The sequence below is a fragment of the Lipotes vexillifer genome, unplaced genomic scaffold (genome assembly GCF_000442215.2).
Source record: "Lipotes vexillifer unplaced genomic scaffold, Lipotes_vexillifer_v1.1 scaffold368, whole genome shotgun sequence".
Lineage (NCBI taxonomy): Eukaryota > Metazoa > Chordata > Mammalia > Artiodactyla > Lipotidae > Lipotes > Lipotes vexillifer.
Window position 1 is genome coordinate 391,859 of NW_006770215.1, and position 25,010 is coordinate 416,868.

The 25,010-nt window shown below is 35.8% G+C and overlaps 1 protein-coding gene across 1 annotated transcript in view; it reads left to right on the top strand.

Moving 5' to 3' along the window:
• The window catches only part of TRDN (triadin), a 377,023-nt gene that overhangs the window by 94,885 nt on the left and 257,128 nt on the right, over positions 1-25,010 (top strand). The window contains exons 5-7 of the mRNA XM_007446048.1: positions 4,112-4,171; positions 14,160-14,213; positions 17,403-17,462. Of these exons, the coding sequence (XP_007446110.1) occupies positions 4,112-4,171; positions 14,160-14,213; positions 17,403-17,462 (174 nt within the window). The remainder of the gene's footprint in view (positions 1-4,111; positions 4,172-14,159; positions 14,214-17,402; positions 17,463-25,010) is intronic.

The following is a 25,010-nucleotide window of genomic DNA, read 5'->3' on the forward strand; positions in this document are numbered from 1 at the left end:
TTTTTCCTTAAGGTTTTATAAACTATTGAGTATAGTTCCCCATGCTATACAGTAGTAGGTCCTTGTTGGTTATCTATTTTATATATAGTAGTGTGTATATTGTTAATCCCACAAGAAAAATCTCTAATAAACAACCTAACCTTACCTAAAACAGCTGGAGAAAGGACAAACAAAACCTAAAGTTACTAGTAGGAAAGAAATCATAAATATCACAGCAGAAATAAATTGAGATGAGGAAAACAATAGAAAAGATAAATTGAACTAAAAACTGGTTCTTTGAAAACACAAACAAAATTGATAAACCTTTAGCCAAACTCATCAAGAAAAAATGGGGTAGGGCCCAAATCAGTAAAATCAGAAATGAGAAAGGAGAAGTTACAACCGACACCACAGAAATACAGAGGACCATAAGACACTACTATAAACAACTATATACCAATAAAATGGACAACCTAGAAGAAATGGACAAATTCTTAGAGTGGTGCAATCTCCCAAGACTGAGCCAGGAAGAAATAGAAAATATGAACAGACCAATTACAAGTACTGAAATTGAATCTGTGATTTAAAAACTGCAACAAAAAAAAGCCCAGGACCAGATGGCTTCACAGGCGAATTCTATCAAACATTTTGAGAAGAGTTAACACCTTTCCTGTTGAAACTATTCCAAAAAATTGCAAAGGAAGAAATACTTCCAAACTCATTCTGTGAGGCCACCATCACCCTGATACCAAAACCAGACAAAGATACCACAAAAAAGAAAATTACAGGCCGATTTCACCAATGAACATAAAAATTATCATCATTTTTTAAAGTCTAATTCTCCTTTACTTTCATCTATTTTTATTTTTGCTTAAGTGAAACTTATTATGAAGTGTAACCAACATTCCTGGACTTACCTCCCACTTTAAGGTTACCTCCCTTTCTTGTATTTGGGGAAAAGTGGAGAGAATATGTTTCCCTCCTGCCTTTTCCTGAGTGGTGATCTGCATCCCAATCTTTTTGAGATTTGTCTTCTTTCACTTTATGTTTTTCCCCTCCAGGATGGAACCCTGCTCATTACAATTCTGGTCATAATCTAGAGCTCATTCCCTTTTGGTCGGCTGCTGCTGGGTGCACAAGAGCTAAGGCTAAGGGGAACCCAGGTTTCTTCTACTACTGTTATTTTTTCTGTTCTCTGATGTGCAAGATTTCACCTACCTTGCAGGAAACCCCATCATGAGCCAACATGGATTGTCTAATTCCATAAACCACCACCTTGTCTAAACAGTGTATTTCCCCAGTTAAGTTAGGCTGGGAGGCTCTGACAGGATTACCCAGGCAGAATGGCCTTTTGAACCTAATCCTTCAGAAGATTCTAACTCGTGTCTGATCTTCCTGTGTGAGTTCTAGAATCTCTCTTTTATTCCTCTGAGTACCCAGTGGAATATAAACACACACACACACACACACACACACACACACACACACACACACACCTCTAAAGGAAAAATATTATTCTCAATGACAGATTTAAGGCCTTTTTCAATCACAATAGGTGTAACATTTCATATAAATTTTTAATTTAGAAAATTTCATCCCATTTCTATATTCAAATTAATCCCTATCAGGAGTAAGAAATTATTTCTTAAAGATGATTCCCTTAGCACATGCAAAGACTACTCTAAATCTTTGGCATTTTACTTACTTTATCAGGCTGAGTTATACAAGGCCCCAATCTTCTCCATAGCTTCTGTTTGTTTAAATAGGAGGGAGGAAGCAGAATGGTATTGGCAGGGGAGAATTTTGAGGGTTTTTTTTAATTAACTTGTAGAAGATTTAACCCTGTAGACGACCTGAAAAGGTCATTTGCCCACCCCTAGGGCCAGACAAGTACTGTCTAAAACTAGTATAATGTGAGCCACATATGTATTTAAATTTTTTTGAGTAGCCACATTAAAAAATGTAAAAAGAAAAATATGAAATTAATTTTAATAATATGTATTATTTAACCCCAAATATCAGTCAGGGCTCAACCAAAGAAGCAAAAGTAGGAAATTATGCAGGTATATTAAGACATTTGTTACAAGGAATTGGCCTGTGTGGTTGTGGGGACTGGCTGAGCAAATGAGAACCCATAGGACAGGCAGTCAAGAAGTGAAGATCATGGGCGAGCTGGAGCCCACGGGCATGGACCAACACTGTCATCCACCCAAAGAATTTCTTCCCTCTCCCAGGAAACCTCAAAGTTGTTTTTGAGACCTTCCAGTGGAATCAGACAAGCCCACCCAGATGATCCAGAACCACCTTATTTAAAGCTAATAAACTAGGCATTTTAATTACATATGCAAAATAGCTTCACAGCAACTTCTAGATTAGTGTTCATTTGAATGATTTGGGATAGTAGCCTAGCCAAGTTGACACATAAATAAAACCATCACACTCAATATGTCCAAAATAATATCATTCTGATATGTAATAATATAAAAAATATTAATGAGGTATTTTACATTCTTTTTAATATTAAGTCATCATAATTCATTATGTACTTACACTTATAGCACATCTCAATTTGGACTAACCACATATCATGTCTTTAATATGTACACATGTCTAGTGGACACTGCATTGGACAATGTAGGTCTAGACAGTGACAAAGAGTGATTGGACTGTTGCTCTAAAGATACAAGTTCCCAACAGGAGTCATTTCACAATATCTAAAGACATTTTTTATAGTCATGACTGGGGATGGGGATGGGGGCTAGAAGCATCTAGTAAGTAGGGGTGCTGCTAAATACTGTACAGTGCACAGAGTAGCCCCACTCCACCTCCAAATAACAATTTCCCCAATCTAAAAAGTCAGTAATGCTAAGACGAAGAACCATGCTTTGGAGTAGGATTTGGAGACATAGGGAGGAGATTAATAATAATAATAATGAGAAGGAGAGAAGCTGGAAGCTGGATGTTTCTAAGCCCTTGGGATATCTTTCCTGGTACCTTGAAGCCTTTTTTTTCACAAATGTAAGTGAATATCTTAACTCTTTTGTATCTCCATTGCCATTTTCAAGGTCAAGGATGGGATACGAGTAGAGGAGTGGCCTTCTAAATAGTATGATTGATTAATGGGGAAAATGAGGGGAGGAAATCTTCACAGTGGTGATTATCTCTTTAACTGGTGAATGAAAGTCAGTAACTGTCTTTTCTGAAGATATTTAGGATTTTCCTATAGTTGGTCTTGATTTTAGACTTCTAGAAAAATTATAAAAATGCAAATTCAAATCTACAAATGGAGAATTTAGAATATGTACAGTAATTAGCACCATCTCAGACCATCTGTGGAATAAAGTTGTGATAAATAAATAAGTAAAACTCATTAGCATTTTTCTAAGAAAAACCATGGTATTTAAGATGAAGTCACTTTTCAGAGGTAGTAATCATATTTGTAAACTCTAATCTCAAATTTACTTCTATCCAAATTAACTGCAACTTCACAATTAACTTTATTTTCTAAGCCTTGGCAATGTATGTTTACTGAAACTAGCAGCAAATTGAATATATTTGTTAAAACCTGATATTTAGAAAAAATGTAACAACTAACATTCTATGAAATGTGTCATATCTTCATGCACTAATTATTGGTTAAATGCAATGTCAAATTCTGATTATAAACATAGCTTAGAGTCAATACTTCTGAGATATATTTCCTATTAGATAGTTGTTACAGTTCATTTCACAAATTCTTAATTTAATATGTAAAAACTAAATCTTCCTAAATCTAAATGATATTTTTTACTAAGGAGTCTCAATATGCATTGAGAGTAATTGAAATAGAACATAATTATAATTTGTGATCAGATTTAGCACTGAAAACAGTGGCAACATTTACTGATTTAAGTTTTTAAGCTTTTTCAATAACTAAATTTTAGGTAACTCCAATTTTTTCCTTGTTTCAATAATTTAGGGATTTATGTGGCAATATGTTAACAATGACTCTTTCCTTTTAGATACCTTTAAATTTGTTGGCTAAAATCATTTAGACTTCATGCTGGAATTATAATGGTTAGGTCATAGCTATGATTTATATTTTGCACATTTTCAAAAAGAGTTTTTAAAAGTGTATCCTATTTTTTCCTAGAAATACACAAAGAAAAGACTGAGAAGCAGGAGAAAACTGAAAGGAAAATACAAACTAAAGGTAAGGGTTAAATTTTGTGTTTATTCTTATTTTTATTCAGGATATATATTTTGTATATTTACATGAGAAAACATAAAGTTTTCATATTTAGTGCTCTTTTGCTTTAATTGTTGATAGTGTTTAAGTAAGTTTACTTCTAAGTAAACCCCAGGTATAAATATATAATATTTAATTACTGGAATCAAAATAACTTCAAAATGTGTTACAATCTTTCAGTTATTTATTGATACAGTTGGCTTTTGCTTACTGAGATAGCACCACAAACATATTTTTTGACTTACTAGCAAACATTTTTCCTTCTTTAATCAGTTAATATAATAGATCAGAGTTCAATTTTTTTTAACTTGAATTTTTTTATGCCATGCTATACCTTTAAAATCTTCATCATAGAAATGCAGTCATTATACTATCTCACTGAAGACTGCTAGGGCCCCAGAGCTTGCTTACACAGCCTCAAGGGGTAGATGGACAGTGACAACATGATGATTAATATCCTTTTCAACTCAACTAAATCTAGTAACTGAAATCTTGCATTAGAGGGATATTACTAATGGCCAGTAATGTCTTGCTCATCTTACAAGCATCACTTTTCTAGGAGTGACCCATGTAGTCGTAAAATGTAAAAAGAAAACTTACAGGAAGCACAAACATTCGATAGGACATGTTTCTAAATATGCCCAAGTTTCCCCAGTGGTCACTCTCACATGATACTGGGTGAGTTAAGGCAAAAATAAAAATCTCATTATTACTGTATTTGTGTGATACAGCTGAAAACGAAAGAATTTTCCTAGGATAAAATTTGAATGTTGTCTAATATTTATTATGTCAAAAACTGACTAGTACAAAACTACCTGCACAAACATCATAGTTGCCAGTAATAGTTTCAAATAATAGAAGTTCTAATTAACCTGAAATTATACCAATATGTGAATCTACATTAAAATACCATGTTTTCTTTTTTAATATACTTCATGAACTTCCTTTTTGTGAAGAGCTCAAATCATTCTGCAGATATTATGTCTTTAATCCTAATATTTGAATTAGTTCCAGATTGGTCAGCCAATCCTTATACAACCAGGGACAATGAAGTTTACTCAACTGAAACCTATTTATATTTGTACTCAGGGAACTAATTAATGTCTTATTTCTGTTCCCTTTCCCTTTTTTCGTTCTTAATTCCTTTGGTCAGGGAAATTGGACACAGCTCTTGGGTACGGATTGACTAAGCTAGCCATCACTGAACTGGTTATGTGTTTCTATCTGCTGGAGGTTAAACAGAAATTCAACTGGTTCCACATGATTGGGGAGTCTGCTGTTTTATCTTGCAGACTGTACTACTAATTTAATAGCAATGCTCCTGGAGTGGATGTTGTGATGCAGATGGTACCATTTGCGTTTTGGACTTGGCTGTATTAGAATCCTGCTGTTAAAAGACTGAGCAGTGGGCTGTAGAGTGGGTTTTTTAAACTAGTGAGTCTTGCATAATTAAAACAGTGCATTTGGCTGAAGTTTAAAATAAATTCCTCAAAGGCTGGGCTAGAGATTGGTACCTGAATATATTTCCTGAATAGATCAAATATAGTTTGGGAAAGTGAATGTTTCTCAAGAAAGAGAAGATGGAGCTTCAGCTGTTCAACAGTGAAATGGGCTTCAGCGATACTTTTTTCCACAATTTTTTGTGTGAATATGAACAAAAGATTTCATTTTACTGCTTAGTTTCCTCATCCAGGTAGAATAGAATAATGCCTGCTTTCTATTCCCAAATAGTTCAGTGAAAATAAATGTGGTTTTATAGCTGTTCCTATGTCTAGATAAATACATGTTTTCTCTATGCCACATTCTGTCAGTTATGGTTATATATAATGGATAGTTAGGAATTTAAGTTGTTATCAAAGCATTTTGAACTCTTATAAGAAAAGATACACTATATCCAAGGTAATAGTAGCCCGAAATGACTATAGAGAAGCCAGCAAATATCAGAGTACAAAGAGATCTATTATGCAGAAGCTGATGTATTAACTTCTATCGCACAAAATGTCTTCATCCTTCCGTATTCTTTGTCCTGAAAATTAACATCACGATTCACCCAAGTTATTCAAGCTAAAAAGCTAGGAGTCATTTTGGCCAGTAGTGGTACTCAATCCTGACTGGACTTTAGAATCATCTGGATAGGTTTAAAAATATATATATTCATGAGCAGACTCCATCCTGGTTCCATTAATGTTTGGGAGGTGAGGCTAGAGTTCAAGTCAGCCTCTTCAGATGAGTAGCCATCTCATTAATATTCTCAATTAAACACCTAGCCTAGAGTTCAAGTATATCCCACAGAGGTTCTCTTTGACCAACCAGTATGTTAACATAACTTATACCTGGATGTCTTTAAGTGAGACCTGCACCAATCTCCTCCACTCTCATCACTACTGGAGTAGACATTTATTTATCTGCTTTATCTCTGAAGGCATTTGAGTTACAATCCCTGCCATAGACTTGTTGGTCTCTTTCAATACCAAAGTCCAATCCTGCATGGCCCTTTGTCATCCTCTCTCTTAATTATAATTTAGTCTATTCTCACCTCTCCTCTCCCATTACTATCCCCTCTACAGTCATCTCCCAATTAGGTTATGACAGTTACTTCTTAACTGATTTCCCTGCATTAACCCCTGAAAGCCATGCTAATCACGCTCATGGGCTTAAATCCATTTGTTGTCGTCACAGTGCTTTAGAGATAAAAGCCACACTGTCATGACATAAAAGGCCCTCATCATATGATCACTGATAGATAGCCAGTGGTCAGCTTTGTCTCCTTTGCCACTTACCTTCCCTAATCTGCAAGCTCATCACCCCCCTGCATTCCCAGCTCTCCTCGTGCTCCCCTCACCACCTCACTCCACATCCCACCAACACCTCCCATGCCATAGGCAGGCTGAACTTTGGGGCAGTTCCTAAGCCAGCACTGCTGCTGTCTCATAACTCTGTTCTTTCATATACCTGTTCTCTCTGACCATCGGCCACTTGGCAGGCTTCTGCTCATTTTTTTGATTCTCAGATGGAACATCCGTTCCTTCAATAGGCCTCCTTTGCTGTCCCTCACTCTGTGGTCATTCAGGTACTTCCTCCTTGCTACAGTTACATCCTTGCTCTCAGCCTTTAAAGCATTTTGACACCAAATTTGAATTGCGAGTATATTGATCTAGCTCACTGAGGGCAGGAACTGTGTCTTTTTATATGTTCTAGGTTGGTGTTGACATTTACGATTGTGTGTTTCCTTATTCGTGAACAAAGATTCAGGCTCAGTGGTCTCTCAGCTTCCTATCAGCTCTGAATTTGTGTCCTTATATTAAATTAAAAATCATTCTAATATCTAGCAAAGTGCCAAACAGATGAAACACATTCAATGCATGTTGAAATAATTAATGAATTAATTAATAAAGCATTCATTTTCTCTATTTTGTTAATATTTACTTGATTTCTATGGAGAACTCTGACAATCTGTGTTTATTTTCAAGTGTATATAATTATGCGGCTTTAATTGGGCCATTGTAATGTCAAATTTATTTGGTCAGAGGCAATTGAAGAATTTGACAGTGAGCTCCATATTAAAACAAAAACTGTCTGTAACATGTAATCAGAAACACCCACAACAAATGTATAATAGTATAGGTTGAAGTAATACAGATTAATTTGGACAATTTGGAAAGTGCAAAAAAAAGAAAGATACAAGCAAAACTCAGTTCTCCAGAGAAAAATAGTAATTTATTTTTTTACTTTCCTCTGCTTTTTCCCTCCATGTGGTTACTCTTTTATTGCATATTGTCTTGTTTCTTTTTCAATTGCAAACTTTATTGTTGGTTTCGGACACCGTTTAGGCTTCTATTTAACTATTAAACATGTCAGTATACTCATAGAACAGAGTAAACCAGGAAAGACTAGAACCTGGTGATAAACATATAACTAGATGAGAGAATTTTGTCTCTCTAGGATGGCTCCTAGCCAAAAGTAGGGCCTTTTAGGCATTCAGAGCAATAGGTGTCTGCTACATCCACCTAGGTTATCAGGTGTTTCGCTGAAGAGCTGACCTCGGGCATAGTGAGGAAATTTACACAGCAGAGTGTGTGCTGATGAATGGCATGTAGTTAACATCTGAGTGGGCCAGTTGGTGGGAATGGGGGAGCGTCCTGGCAGACAGATGGTGTAAATAGAAAAACTTGCTATAGCTGTTAGGCAATAATACACGTTTATTTATTGCACTTACTTTGTGCCAAATACCATACTGGGAACTAAGATGCCAACTCAGATGGCTAGGTCAGGGGTCAGTCCTCAAGGAACCAGGTGGGAACTTGGTTAAAGGAGCACAAGAGAAGCCCAGTGACTAGTGTTAGTGTTCATTTCCTAGGGCTTTTGTAACAAAGTACAAAAAACTGGGAGGCTTAAAATAACAGAAATGTATTGTCTCACAGTTGGAGAGGCTAGAAGTCCAAAGTCAAGGTTTTAGCAGGGCTAGTTCCTTCAGAGGGCTGTGAGGGAGAATCTGCAGGCTTTTCCCAGCTTCAGAGGCGTTTGCTGGCATTCACTGGCTTGTAGATGAATCACTCCAGCCTCTACCTTTACCTTCAAACGGTGTTCTCCCTGCATCTGTCCCTTCTTGCTATGCATATTTGTCTCTGTGTCCAAATTTCCCATTTTCATAAGGACACCAGTCATATTGGATTAGGAGCCACCCTACTGACCTGATTTTAACTTGATTACCTCTTGTAAAGACCCTATTTCCAAATAAGATCACATTATGAGGTACAGGAGGTTAGGACGTCGGCATATCTTTTCTCGCTAACATAATTAAACCCATAACAGTATCACATGCACAAAGTCAGCGGAACATTTTTAAAAAGGGTTAATAGAGAACAATCATCCTGATTGACTGGTTTAGGATCCTTTCTGAGAAACAATTATAGGACCGGAATCATAGGCTGGCAAAGGCATAGGGCTGAAGATGAGGCTCAAAAGCCAAAGAGGGCAGGATGTTAAAATGTATCTAAATATCCTGGAGCCCTTTGTGAAAATGCTCTCAAAGCCCACAGGTTAATTTAGTTAGCCTGTGTTGTATAAATTTACTTTTGCCTTCTCTCAGCTGTACTTAGTTGTCTCTTTAAAGTACAAAATATATTTTATTTTCTTCTTTGGCTGCTGTGAATGATAAACCTGTAAAATGAGAACAGAAGGCCCTATACAAAGCTATGTATCTCCTTCTGCATAGTGATTGTTCACTTATGAGGAAATCGTTATGGTTCTGACTATGACCATGTAGCCCCAGGTGAAGGGGAAATTACCCATACAATTAAATCAGACTTGAAAGTAAAACTAATCCTTTAGAATTAAAAAAATCTATTTTGTGATTGAAAGCATATGTATCAGATGAGCTTTGTAACTTTAGGAAATTTGCCTAATCTTCACTTTAATACATAAATAAATGTAATTTTATTATGAAAAAGAAGTGTGTGCATTATTGTAGGATAGATTGTAGATAACATGCTTGGAGAATCTAGTCAGTACACTTCAGCTCATAAGAACAAGTCTGCACAGGATATGGGGTAGACAAGGCAGCATAATCTTGTGGGGAGAGTACTAGTTTAGCAACATAATAACTGAATTCTTCTACTCTGCCATGGACACTTATGCGGCTGTATTTTCTTATCAATGGACAAAGAACTTCAGGCTAATAGATCTCTTAGGTTCCTATCAGCTCTAAAATTGTGTACTTATATTAAAGTAAAAATGATAAATTCTTCCTTTAAGAAGAATGAATAATACAATCTTTGAGAAGTTTCTCTACTCAAGAATGCTTTTCTACTGAGTTCATCATTATCATATAAAGTGTGTAGATCATTTTGTCTTAGCACAGAATGGAAATTCGACAAAAAAAGAAAAAAGAAACACAGAGATATACACTAACCAAGAGTACATCTGGCATTTTTGTTTAGTGGTGGCTAAAGGATAATTTTTTTAAATGGTTTAAAATGAATATGTATCTTGCTCTTTCATAAAAAATGATGAATTGAAACATGGGTGTATATGAATTTTATGAAACTGTTTAAAATGTTGACCTATTTAAAATTTATAGACCACTTCAGGGCTAATACCTCTCTCAACAGCAGTGCCAGAAATCTGAGAAATAGAGAAATTAATTAAAAGAAAAATCAGCAAAATCTATTACAGGTAGCTGTGCTCCCCAAAGTGTTTTCTAATGCAAAGGTGTAGTTGTTACATGCTTATCTATCCAATTCCTTTTGCTTCAGACACTCAAGCTTAGTCCAGTCCAATAGCTCTGAAGTCAAATACAGGAGCTTCATTTAGTTAAATTTTCTTGCTAACCATCAATTGAAGAAAAGAGTAGCCTATACAAATCAGTACTTTAAAACTTTTGATGCCAACCCTTTTGAGTTTTGAACTCAGAGCAGAGAGATCTGCAAAGGATTCTGACAACCTGGCCCCTAATGCCTGCTGCTTGGCCCCTTGCGCGTGTTTTGACCGTTAGGAACCCAGGGTCAGGCGCACTCTGAGCTCTGATACACTTCAGAAAAGGACACATAGCCCGCCTCGGGGGTTGCCAGGGCCAAGAGCTGTGAAAGCACAGAGCACAGCTGGCAGAGTACTGGAGAGAGAACATATGGGGAGGGCAAGAGACGCGCTTCGGAGTTGAGCTGAGCTGAGTGTTCTGGCCAGGGAAGGGTCAGAGTCTGGGCAAGTGCAGGAACAGCAGAGCCATGCCAACTCAGATGGCAAACATCAGGGCCGTTCCAACTTGTGTATTCCATTTGTTTTTAATTATCAGCATGCCGAAGGGAATTTTGTTTTTGTAAATAAGGATGACAAACAAAGTAAGCTGTAGCAGGTGCAACAAGCTTATTTTGTCCTGAGCTAAAACTATCCTAGCTAAGATGTAACTTACCAAACAGAGCTGGTGATGAGGAAGGTACTTTTTTCTTCTTTCATATGCAAAATTCTGTGAGTTCTAAGCAAAGGATGCATGAGCAAATGTAACTGTTGCAGCAAATTATTTTTGTTTTAGAGGGATTATTAAGGCAGTTATTGATGGTGGCACTATTTTGATAACAGCAATTTCAAAGCTTAGTGTTTGAGCTCAGTCTTGCCAAAGTTTGAAGTTTCCATCCAAGAAGCTTCAGTGGCTCCCTGCCATGTTGAACAGCTCCCTAGAGCATGTGGTTCCAGCTGCTTCACTAAGCAGTATTATGGTACCATTTCTGAGGAGGATAATGAAATTCTGTGTCTGTAAATCAAAACTTAGACTGTGAGAAACCGGATTTTTCCCCAGGGTAACAGGAATAAGGCATTAATATGCTAATTTGAGCCTGAATTCAGACCCCTTGCTCTTTTGATTTTGTATTAATTCTCCCATTTATACCCATGCACACGTCAATCGGAAAATCCTTTAGTGGAATGGACAACCAGCTGTTGGAGGTGGCTGAGGTCTGGTCCTTCACAGAGGCAGAGACACAGATTAGGTTTTCTCCTGGGGGTCTTGCCAATCAGTGTTTCGAAAGCACAGCTTATCTCATGCAAACTTCCTTTCCCCTAGAGAAACTTTAAAAGAGGCTTTGTTTTTGCCAAGATTTTCTTTTGCTTTTCAGCTTAATTAATAGTGATCCAAAGGAACCGAAATAAGCTATCTGTGGTCATGTGTGAGTGCTGATGTCCTACTCTTATTTTGTGAGATTTTTATATTGAACTTAGAAACTTAGAAAACCCAGAAGAACCATTGAATGTGGAAAGGAAAAATAATGTCTAGATGATCTACGATTTTTTTTTTCTCTTCTGTTTCTCACTGGGTTTTAAGAAGTTTTAACAAATTGTAAAATATTTAAATGATTGGAAGCAAGCAGTGCGTATTATATCCATACAAATCATGAGTAAATAGAATTGTACTAGAAGATGAAAATAGCTCTTCTTATAATATTTTAGAATTTCCCTTGTTCAAGAATATCTATTAAGAGTCCCACTGTGAGGGCTTCCTTTGTGGCGCAGTGGTTGAGAGTCCGCCTGCCAATGCAGGGGACGCGGGTTCGTGCCCCGGTCCGGGAAGATCCCACATGCCACGAAGCAGCTGGGCCCGTGAGCCATGGCCGCTGAGCCTGCGTGTCCGGAGCCTGTGCTCCGCAATGGGAGAGGCCACAGCCGTGAGAGGCCCGCGTACGGGAAAAAAAAAAAAAAAAAAAAAAAAAAGAGTCCACTGTGAGTCAGACACCATGTGATGAGCCCGGATACAAAAATAAAATAATATGGCATAGCCCCTAGAGTTCACCTTCTTGGGAGTCAGATTTACGAACAATTGCTGTATTATTCCTTAATTGATAAGACAGAATTATGCACATGGTGCAGTTGGCATATGGAATAAATAGAGAGCAACCAACCCTCTGCAGAGGAAGAGACGTTTGAACCAGGACTGAAAGGGTACATGGAACAGAGGAAATGTGGGTGTGGGAAATCTAAGTGAAGGCACAAGCAGACAGAGATGCAAAAGCATTAGGAGGGCATGTGGCATGTTTATGGAATTGCAAACATTTTGTTATAACTGGAATGTAAAGTTCAAGGGGAAATTCCTGGTAGGTAAGATTGGATTGATAAGCAAATGTCAGATCACTAAAACAATGAAATATTTTTATATTTGATATAGCACCTACCATGTGACAGATTACCATGCTAAGCAATGAGGGAGATACTAACACTTGTATCAGATCAATGGTATGATCAGATTTTCATGTTAGAAAGGCTACTCTGAGACTCAGAAAACTCAAAATCTAAGTGTTCAAGACACTATTCAGGATATTAGTGTAATAATATTTATAATAATAATATGCCCAATAAGGACATCATAGTCCCACTTTTGAAATGGTCTCTTTCCCCTTTCTCCTTCCTACTCCCCTACTAGGTTAATTTCTTCTCATCTTTCACATCCTTAAATATAATTTCTACCAACAGACCTTCCCCAAGCACACAGACTAGATTAGGTCTCATTTTATACATTGATATGCTACCCTGAATATTTTCTTCACAGCAGTTATTCTAACTGCAATTAACTACCTTTGGGATTATTTGTTTAGTATCCATCATCCATTAGCTTGACATCATGGTGATAGGGATGAAGTCTGTCTTGCCTAGCGAAGTCTTTAGCACATAACTGGTGCTCTTTCTATATTTTCATGTAAATAAATGGTAAGTAGGGAGTGTAATATTGGATAGAAGAAGATGCGTAAAAGGAATATTTAATAGGTAGGATTGCAAAAGCTTGGCAAATGGAAAAAATGAAAAATAAAAGATGAATCCTGGATGAGTCCCAAGTTTCTAGTTTGGATAATTGGAGGTACCATTAAGAAGAGTTATGACTGAATTATGGGGGAAGATTATAACTTAAATTTGAGCCCTACTGTATTAATTAATTGAATCATGGCTCATATTGAATTAAATTTTGTTTTCTTTGAAAGGGTTTGGTGTCATTCCAGTTTCATTCCAGTATATTTTCAAAACCTATTTGCATGGAAATCTCCTGTAGAAGATTAACATATACTATCTAGATTGAGTGTTCTTTGCCTCAGCTTCAGAAGATTCTCTCTGTATTTTTGTCTTCACAGTTTTGGTGTTCCTCCAGTATTGAGCTGGGCTTCTTTGGCAGATAGCATAATACATTTAAAAATTTTTCCAATTCATTAAATTGAAGTTAAAGATTTGGAAAAGTTGAGGGGTAGTCTTTGCAATCAGACCTGGTTTTGGTATGAGTTTGTCCTTGGTTATGAAATAAAAATAGAAATTTAAAATATCTGTAATTATTTTAACATTTAAACCAGTGTAAAACCTCATGCTAGTTAAAGAAAGATTTCCAAAGGCAGTAGATAAGTTTTTGACATCAAAGACTGCCATGCAATCATCTCATCTTTTATTCTTTTTATTTAAATGAAAAATATTGTCTATTTCTTTCCAGTTACACACAAAGAGAAAGAAAAAGACAAAGAAAAAGGAAAACCTGAAAAGAAAGGTATGGAGTTATTCTTATTGCAGTTTTTACTCATTGGTCTGTCACCCTTTGACCGTTTCTTCTTTATGTCTGAACTTAGATGACCATGAATTAATTTTTAAAAATTGTATTATGATAATTTTCCTTAGAATTGAATGTGAAAAGGACAATTTCTTGGTTGAAGGAAATAAAATACTTAAGACTCTCAAACTGTTACCAATTTACTTTCTGGAAATGTATCAATTTTTCCCCTGGCAATTCTGAGATTGCTTTAGCCAACAATGAGGATATTATTTCAGAAAATATTTGCCAATTTGATAGGTAAGGAAGTGTACTTCATTACCTTAACTTGCATTCTGTGATTATATATTAGACTGGACTTAAAACTTTTTAGTTTTTATTTGTTTAGAATAAGCAATGCACACTCATTGTTTAACACATAAAGGTACCTTGCAAAAAGCTTTCTCCTGCCTTGCCCACACCCTCTGATCCCATTCCTTATCTACCCACACATACACACAGTAAACTGCTTTTATGAGCTCTATGTGCATCTTTTCAGAAATTCATTATGCATTTAGAAGACAATATACATTATTGTCTCTCCCTATTTTTGCACAAAATTTAGTCCTATGTTCTGTCTTTATAACACTGTACCCTAGAGATCTTTCCATATCAGTAAATAGATATTTCCCTCATTCTTTTTAAAAAGCTGCATAGTATTTAAATAGAGATATTTTCTTCCACTATATCATTTAATTGCTTGTTATTTGTAGATTGAGGTATCTGAATGTGATTTTTAGTGATACATATTTCTTGTATAACTCATCACACTCACTGCCCATTTCTCTTGATGATACATGTATGTGTCATTTGGGTGTACATCACTGATCTGTTACGTTTGCAAATATATTTCTTATATAGTTAGTTTTGTAGTTAATGTAAGGGTTTCTATCTGTGTGAATAAACATGTGTGAGTGCATATGTGTGATATATGTATGTGTTTTAAGTTCTTGAATTTTTATGGGGCTAGATATGTTGATATTTTCTTTTGGTATTTCTGCTCTTGAGTCTTCATCCAAGGATTAATTCAGTAATTACTTATATTCCTCAAGTTTAAAAAACTAGGTTCATATTTCACATTTAACTTTAATTCATCAAAAATCTATTTTAACATATGATGTAAAATAAAGTTCTAACTTAATTTTTTTCTCTTGTTTTAGAATGGATCACGTCTAGGATATTTAGGCTAAATTTCAGCTGATTTATGTATCCACAATACACATAGCCTACTGAGAAATTTTATTTTTTGAAACATTCCACTTAGCTAGAATGTTTTACAATGCTTAGGAATCAGATGAGTTGAAACATGCTTCATTCTTCCTTATTCTAAACTCACATTTGAAAATTTGAATTAAATAGTTGTTCTTTTATTAATGTTTACTTTGTGATAATATCAATGAATTTCAATACAGCCATCTTCTTTGTTCTAGAAACAGGTGCCCATTTCCTACCTGCTTTTGACTTATATAGAATTATTGGCATCAGGTTCTGTGTACTCTGACTAAATGAAATAATCTAATATTTCTTGTGATTTCTTTCCATCTTTACAATGGCTAAATACTTTTCATTGAAAAATAATTGAGAATTTGTTGCCCCTAAATTATACATTTGAAGGAAATTTGTCCAAATTCAAAAGCAGAAACAAAACACTTGTGTCCTTTTATTTACTGTATACCAATTAAAGGAGTTTGCTTTTTATGAGATAAGTTATACTGTAGCCCAATGACCTTGAGTGAATTGTGCCCTCCTTCAGCGAATATTGTCCAAGCTGTTACTCATAACCCCAAATGGTAGTGGAGATGACTATGGGCCAGGCTGAGAGGTGGAAAGGCTGAAACCCTGGAGGGAAAGGAAACTGCTGTCTTGGTAACTGTGCAGCTGCCATGATCTCATGGACTTCAACTGGACATTGTGCCCTAAGCTTTCTATGAGGCTTGCATCATCTTTCCAAAATTCTGGGGAAACCATTCATAGACTGTATTTTAAGAGAATAATTATTTAAATACATATTTTAAGCACATCATTTTCCTTTTATAATACAAGTAAAACTGATTGACATTAATATTTGTATTACATAGTTAGAGGAATGAAAATAATTAGGGCTCCAATTTTTCACTCTAATAATTTGGCTCTTTCCTTAACCCAACTATTTTAATTAAAATCTCTTATCATTTAATTTTCCATAATTTCTTTAACTCTCATTATTATTCTCTAATAAATACTATGTAAATGTTGAAATATGTACGGTGATTTGGGAAACTACTAAACCGCGCAGTTTAATACATTTGAAATATGAGGATAACCTGCTCATACTGTTGAACTTCTCAGAACTCCTTTACTTAAACCATTAAGAGACACAAGATTTTACTCGTCTATATAAGTAAAATAGAAGTTGATAAAATAAATTTATATTGTTTTATAAACAATTATTGATTATTGTTATTAATCTATTACATAAACAACTAGAAGGTATAATGTTTCAGGTATCATGTCAAGTACCATTCAGTTAAGAAGTTGCACTCAATCAGTAATCTTTGATGGTTACCTTATAACCTGTTAGTGGTTCTCAACCATAGGTGCTTCCCTTAGGAAGTATTTGGAAACATTTTGGTTGTTAAAATGTCATTGGAGTGAGGGGCATTTGGTAAGTGGGGACCAGGGAAGCTAAGCATTTTTTCAGTGCATAAGACAATCCCTCATACTGAGAAATTGTTCCCTAAAAGTCAATTGTGTTCTTGTTGAGACACAGTGTTCTTAATCAAAGCTGTAGTCCTGATAGTTATTTCTTTTAATTGTAAAGACAGTGCTTCCTCCTGATAAAATGATGTATCTTTCAACAAATTCTTATAAAATTACTCTCTCTGTCTGTCTTTCCTGAAAGCTATTATTCAAAAATTCTACTTAGAATGATAACTTTAAACAGGAGGGTGAGACTAGCTTTCAAAATGCTTTCTAAGTCTTAATGCCAAATCTTTTAAATTAAGTTTTATACAGTTTTTATTAAATTAGTAATATTTTATTCCTGAATTGGGCTCATTAATGTCATCAATCTTCAAACTAGCTTATGATTTTGGTGGCTATAATACTGAGGTAAAGAAAAAGCTTGAAATCTATTAAGAGTGTATACTAATATAAAATTTTCTGTTTAAGCAATTCACAAGGAAAAAATTGAGAAAAAAGAAAAACCAGAAACAAAGACAGTGGCAAAAGGTAAATTATACTTTTTACTTTAAAAGATTACATTTTGAGTAACAGGTAGCTGGATGATTGTAAGCATTCACCATTTCCTTTACATAAAATTTAATTTGGCCTTACACTTAAAATTTAATATCTAAAAGAATAATAAAACTGAATACTTAAAATAATAGAGCATCTCCAAATGTGAGAAGAAAATGAAGAGCTTTCCCATATGTGGGGGGCAGAATTTTGGTCCCCATTACCTTCATCCCTTGGTGGCATCCCCTTAGCTAGGTTACATTACATGGTAAAAGGAGTTTGCAGAAGTAGTTAAGGTGGATCTAAAATACGGGGATTATCCTGAATTATCCAGGGCTCAGTGTAATCTCGCGAACCTTTAAAAACATAGAGATGTGGCAGAAGAGAAAGATTTGAAGTGTCAGAAGGACTTGGGCCCCCACTACTGGCTTGAAAATTGAGGGAGGTACATGGAAAGCGTGAGAATGAATTCTGCCAACATGTTGAGTAAGTGTGTAAGCCAACTCCTCCCCAGAGTATCCAGTAAGAAATGCAGCCCTGCTGACAACTTGATTTTAACACTGTGGACCCTAAGCAGAAAACCTATTTGAGCCACATTATGGCAAGACTTGTGAACCATGGAAACCAGAAGATATTAAATGGTTGCTGGGTTAAGCAGCTAAATTTGTGGTAGTTACTATAACAAGAGGAAACCAGTACAACATATCTGGTTTACAGTTTGGATCAGTATTACACCTTGAATTTAATTTTAGAACACTAAAATTAAGGATTTCTTTTTCCAAGAAGGATAATGCATCAATTTGATCGATATTTTAAGCATTGAGGGACTTAACTGTCTTGATAATACACCAAAGAAAAAATCAGTTAGAATATCAACGTAATGTTATAAACTTCGGAAGATTACATCAACTAGTTTTTATTCTAAGTTTGTCTACAAATCGTTTGATGTTAGAAAAATACAGGTTCTGATAGTTCAGTCTTATCTACTAAATTCAAATTGCTTCCTCATATTTTATTTATATATATATATTTTATTAAAGTATAGTTGATTTATAATTTTGTATTAGTTTCAGATATACAGCAAAGCAATTCAGTTATAAATATATAAATTTTTTTTTTTTTTTTTTTAAAGAAACAAACAAAGCATGTAGAAGCTGCAGGATGGGTGCCCGGAAACCAAACGGGGCACGAACCCGCGTCTCCTGCATCGGCAGGCGGACTCTCAAGCACTGCGCCACCAGGGAAGCCCCGATATATAAATATTTTTTCTGATTCTTTTCCATTATAGGTTATTATAAGATATTGACTATAGTTCCCTGTGCTATCCTGTAAATCCTTGTTTATCTAGTTTTTATATAGAGAAGTATATCTATTAAATCCATACTCTTAATTTATCCCTCCCCAGCTTCCCCTTTAGTAACTGTAAGTTTGTTTTCTATGACTGAGTCTGTTTTCTGTTTTATAAATAAGTTCATTTGTATTATTTTTTAGATTCCACATGTAAATGATGTCATACAATATTTGTCTTTTTAATATTTTTATGTTTTAATTTTAATTAAAAAATTTAATGTTTTTTATAGAAGTATAGTTGATTTACAATATTATATTAGTTTCAGGTATACAACATAATGATTCAAAATTTTCATAGATTATATTCCATTTAAAATTATTATAAAATATTGGCTATATTCCTGTATTGTATCCATGTACCTTATTTACTTTACATGTAATGGGTTGTACCTCTTACTCCCCTACTCCTATCTTGCTCCTTTTCCCTTCACTCTCCCAACTGGTAAACTACTAGCTTGTTCTCTATATCTGTGAGTGCCCCACGTTTTGTGTTTTTAATGTCATGTTTTACATCTTCATGCTTATACCTTAACCATTTATTGCAGTTATAGATGAATTTATGAGTTTTTTGTCTTTTAATCTTTGTACTGGCTTATTTAAGTGGTTGATCCACAGCCTTTACTATACATTTACCTTTATTAGTGGGATTTTTCTTTTCCTATAGATTATTATTTCTTGTAGCTTTTTCTTTTCCACTTAGAGAAGACCCTTCAACGTTTCTTTTAGGGCCTGTTTAGTCTTGATGAACTATTTTAGTTTTTGCTTTTCTGAGAAGTTCTTTATCTTCCTTCAGTTGTAAATGAAAATCTTGCTGGATAGAATATCCTAGGTTGTAGGTTTTTCACTTTCAGCACTTTAAATATATCAGGTCATTCTCTTCTGGCCTGCAAAGCTTCTGCAGAAAAATCATCTAGTAGCCTTATAGGGATTCCCTTGTATGACTCTTTGTTTTTTTCTTGCTCTTTTAGAATTCTCTATCTTTAATATTTTCCATTTTAATTATGATATGTTTGGATGTTCATCTTCTTTGGGACCCTCTGTGCTTCCTGTACCTGGATATCTGTTTCCTTCTTCAGGTTCAGGAAGTTTTCAGCCATAATGTCCTCAAATACATTTTCGACCCATTTCTTTCTTCTCCTGGGACCCCTATGATGTGAACACTGGGTTGTTCAATGTTGTCTCAGAGGTCCCTTAAACTGTTCTCATTTTTTTAAATTGTTTTTCTTCTTGCTGTTCTGATTGGGTGATTTCCATTATTTTATTTTCCAGATCTCTTATGCATTCTTCTGTATCACCTAGTCAGCTGTTAATTCCTTCTAGTGTGTTTTTCATTTCAGTTATTATATTCTTCAGTTCTGATTGGTTCTTTTTTTATATTTTCTAGTTCCTTGCTAAAATTATAATGGTGTTCATCTATTCTTTTCACTAATTCAGTTAGCATTCTTATTACTAATGCTTTGAACTCTTTATCTGGTAATATTTATCTCTGATTCATTTGATGTTTTTTCAGAGTTTTTTTCTTGTTCCTTCATTTAAAACAAATTCCTCTCTCTTCTCAACTATCTCTATGAAATTAGGTGAAACTGTAACCTATCCCAGTCTTGAAGGGGTGTCTTTATGTGGAAGTGCCCCTATAGTCTGCATGTGCCAAGTGGCTTTGGTGGGAGGGCTGGATCTGACGTGAGCATGAGTCTCATCTTCCCCCATGTTGTGCAGGCAGCTCTCACCATGGTAGGATGTGGAGCTGGAGACAGAGGGTCTAGGGCCAGAGCCAGGTGTGAGCCTGGGCTTCTCCTCTGTTCAGAGGCTAGCACCGCCCTACTGGGGACTGGATCAGGGCCCAAGTTGCTGGAGGAGAAGCCCTGATGTTTGGGACCAAGCTGGCTCTGTTCCCTCTAAGTGTGTGCTCTCCCTGCTCTGGGCATTGGCACCTTCAGCACAGAATGGAGCAGTGCTGCAGCAAGAGGGGCTGGAGTGTGTACTCAGCATTATTCAGGGTGAAGGCTGGGGTGGTCCCAGCACCCCAGTCAGAATTCTGGTCCACTCCCCATCTGCTGCCTCCATAAGTGCCAGGAATGACTGCTGCCACCCAATTAAGATGAGCCAGCTCTATCCTTTATAACCATGCACTCTCCTCAGCTGTGGCAGCCTTTGCCCTGGGGTAGAACTGCACCACAGAGCAAGCTTGGCTAGAGTGGGTGCTCAGCTTAGGCTGGGGCATGAGCTGGGGTAGTCGCTGGAAACCGGCTAGAATCCCAGACAGTTCAGTTTTCTTCCTCTGCTTTGTTTCAGGAGTAAGTGAGCATGTGTGTACTGTTCCAGAGCAGAGTCTAGGTTTCTCACAGCCCTGCTGTCAGTCCCACTGGTTTTCAAACCAGCTAAGGGGACTGGTACTCCTGGTGTCAGACCCTAGGACTGCGGTGACTGATATGTGTTTCGAACTGCTCACTCCCCAGGGGGTAATCTGCAAGCCTAGTTAATCCTTCTCTTCTGTGTCCCCTTCTAGAGGTACAGGTCACAACCTAATTGCTTCTCTTCCTGATTTTGTGTGTATCTTTCTTAGAGGCTTGGTTGTAAAAAAGTCTTTCTGCCAGTCTCCAGTTTGTTTTCAGTGAGAATTGCTCCACAGGTAGATGTACTTTTGATGTGTTCATGGGGGCAGGTGAACTCTGTGTCCTCCTACTTGGCCATTTTATCTCCTGCTCCCTCCTCGTATTTTAAAATATAGGTTTTATGTGATCAGTATATTTTAGAAATCTAGTATATTTTCAAGGGTCTAAGCACGTAGATAAAAATTGGAATGTATTTTCAAAATTTAATGTGTTTATCTACACAATGTAAAATAATTAGATATTTGAGGCAGATATATTTTTTACTAAATGTTTCCGTGAGGTAACCAAACATCATTTTATTGAAGTTAAGATGGATGAATTGAAACTTAAAGCTAGTAGGGATGTTAGAGATTATCCCAATTAATTACCTAACTTAACAGATGAAGAAATTTACTTCTGGGGAGAGAAAACAATTTGTCCGGATTATAAAGCTAGTATGTAATTGAACTAAGACAAAACCCCAAGTGAGTATAAATCAAGTATTCTTTCCAAAGATAAATAAAGTCCTTCAAGCATCCATTATTCCTTCAACAAATATTTAATACTGTATTAATTATTTCTTGATGTGTAAAAAATTACCACAAATTTCGTGGCTGAAATCAACACACATATATTATCTCACAGTTTCTGTGGGCCAAGAATCTGGACATGGCTCAACTCAGTCTTCTGCTTTACAGTGTCTCACAAAACTGAGATCAGTGTGTTAGACAGGGCTGCAGTCCCATCTGAAGTCTCAGCTGGGGAAGAACTATTTCCAAGTTCATTTAAATGACTGTTGGCAAGATTCAGTTCCTCAAGGCCTGTTGCATGAGAGTCTCAGTTCTTCCTGGCTTTTGGCAGGAGGCCGTCCTCATTTCTTGCCACATGAGTCTCACCAGTATTGCTGGCTTCGTCAAACCCAGCAAGAGCAAATCAGCTAGCAAGAGAGCAAATTAGCTAGCCAGACAGAAATAACAATCTTATGTAAGGTAATCATGGAAGCCACATACTGTGGGATAGCAGCAAATTCATAAGCCAGCCCATATTCAAGGGGAGAGGATTATACAAGGGTATGAATACCAGAAGGTGGGAATCGTTAAGGGCTATCATGAGTCAGCCCGGCCTGCTGAAAATCACAAATACTTTAATAAGAATATAAGTGAGAGAGGGAGAGAGAGAGAGTGAGAGAGAGAAAGTTAAGCAACTGGTAGTTCCTTAATGAATGAGAGTTGAAATGGATTATTTCCTAACTCCCAAAATGTATAGTATGTTAGTATGTTTATTGGGTAATGCGGTTTCCCTACTTTAAGACATTTTGATTCTGGTTCAGATGCTAACAGTTATTACTAATTCCAAAGTTGGATCAAATATGCTGATGTCATTCTTTTGGTTAGACCATTTGTTTTCCATTTGATAAAAGTCATAAATTAAGTGTCTTCCTAAACTGAGCTGGGTGATTTGAACATGACAATTCTTTTTGCTTTTTTGTTCCTAAATGAACTCCTAAGTACAAATGTCACTTAAATTCTTTTTGAGAAAAATCAGGAAAAGTATTTGGTACAAAATTTAAGAACACCTACCCAGTTTGATAAAAATAAATACAAGTTGGGTATTACTTTAATTTTATGGTATTTTTCACATTATATCCACATCATTGTTGAATTCTCACCCATTTTTGTTTAAATGTGAGGCAACATTATCTGTTTCAAAGATGAAGATCACTAAAAATGTCTAAAATAGATAGAGAAAATTGTGTTATTTTTATACTTAAAACCACTGATAAATATGAATTTGTTTTTTAAAAAAAAGAATTTGTTTTAGATGTAGTCTTGTGTTTAAGAAAATTACCTTTTCTCATTTATAAATTATAATGGCACTAAAAGTAGATCTTAATTTCACATATCTTTAATTTCATAGTACAAAGCTAAGGTTAAATCAACTGCTACCTATAAGAAGTAGGTAGGTGCCATTTAGGGTAACCAAAATAATAATTTCACACATAAAAAGTATAAGCAAAAAAGCAGTTGGCAAATTTTCCAGGTTGTTTCAAGCCCATTTCTAAACACATATTTGCATATGTAATCTATATGTCAGTATGTTGTATACATGATCTGAATATAGTGAAACAATTACTGTTTTCTTGATCAAAATTGTTCATTCATAAACATTTATTCTTTGTTTTCTCTGAAAAAAGCACTGTGTTAGTTAGACATTATGTTGCTACAAAAATGAATAATATAGTTCCTATCCTCAAGTTGCTCTCAATATGGTAGGGAAGACAGATATGTGAACAGCCATCTGTAATACAAGATAAATAGTAGGGAATAACGTGTACGTAAAAAAAGTTGAGACAAATTTAATCTCGGGTGAAGAAATGATTAATTCCAATGGCAGAGTCATTTGCTGCATATGAATTGAGCACAAAGGGATTTAATATGTGTGTAAAATATGAAAAACATAGACAATATAGCTTGGTAATATTTGACATGTGGAAAATACATGAGATATTTTTACAAAATGAAAGTAGTCTATTGGAGGAAGAAACTTTTGGAAAGATGCTATGAGAGGAGAAATGATGAAGCCAGATATCACAGGGTTTTGTGGTTTTGTTTTGTTTTCATATTTTTTAAATTGGGTATCACAGGCTTTTAGTCAGCTCTCCTCAGGTAGGAACATTGTCCCGCCAATCTTCAGAGCACTGGCAGCAGGCTCTGAGCCTAGGTCATGCTAGGCTCTCTGGAGGGGTTTGTTAGGTGAACATATGTGGATTGTATGACTCTGAGGTGCTGTTGGCCATCTCAGAGGAACTTTCTCTCCAAGCAGAAATGAATAAATATTTTGGTGTGGGGTCCTGGAATGCTACTGATTTAAAGTCATTTGCACAAAGCTGATGGTTTCAGTCATAGAAATGTATGTGTCTGCTGTAGGAAGGAGCAGAAAGCAGTAAAGGAAACTTAGTAAAGGTTTAAAGGGAGTAGAAGAAAATCCCCAGTTGATTGTAGTCACAGAAGCCACAAAGATGTTGGAAGTTTGTGGAGTAATTGGGTAATTCTTCTATGAGAGTTTTATGGTCAGTAACTTTGGGAAACAGTGGGTAGCATAATCTCCCTCCTTGAAGATTCTTAATGCACTTTAGCTTTGAGAAATTCCATAGTAAAGAAACCAGTTTGGCTTAAGTGTTTCCCAATTTATTTTGATAGAAATATCCCCTACCCCTAACACAGCATCAGGATTTCCCTGCGAAGTTTAACAGTGCTTTGGAAGGTGTTAGTCCATTCAGTTAAATGCAGTACCACAGGTGATATTGTGGTTTCACAAGCATCAAGCATTAGCATTTTCATTCTTCTCTTTGCAGGACTTCATAGTATTATCTTGTCTTAGTCTCAAATCCTAGCTTAGTGTACTAAAGTCAAGAGACTTGATTATAATATTTTCATCAAATTCTTCAACATGAGTCACAATAAAGGCTACCCATTACATGGGCAAATGACGTTAGAGGGTCCAACACTATAGTAGACTTACTATGAAGTCTAGTGATTATGTGTGATCCCATAGAATAAATAATGTCCAATATGCAACTTCGATTATAAACACTTTCCAC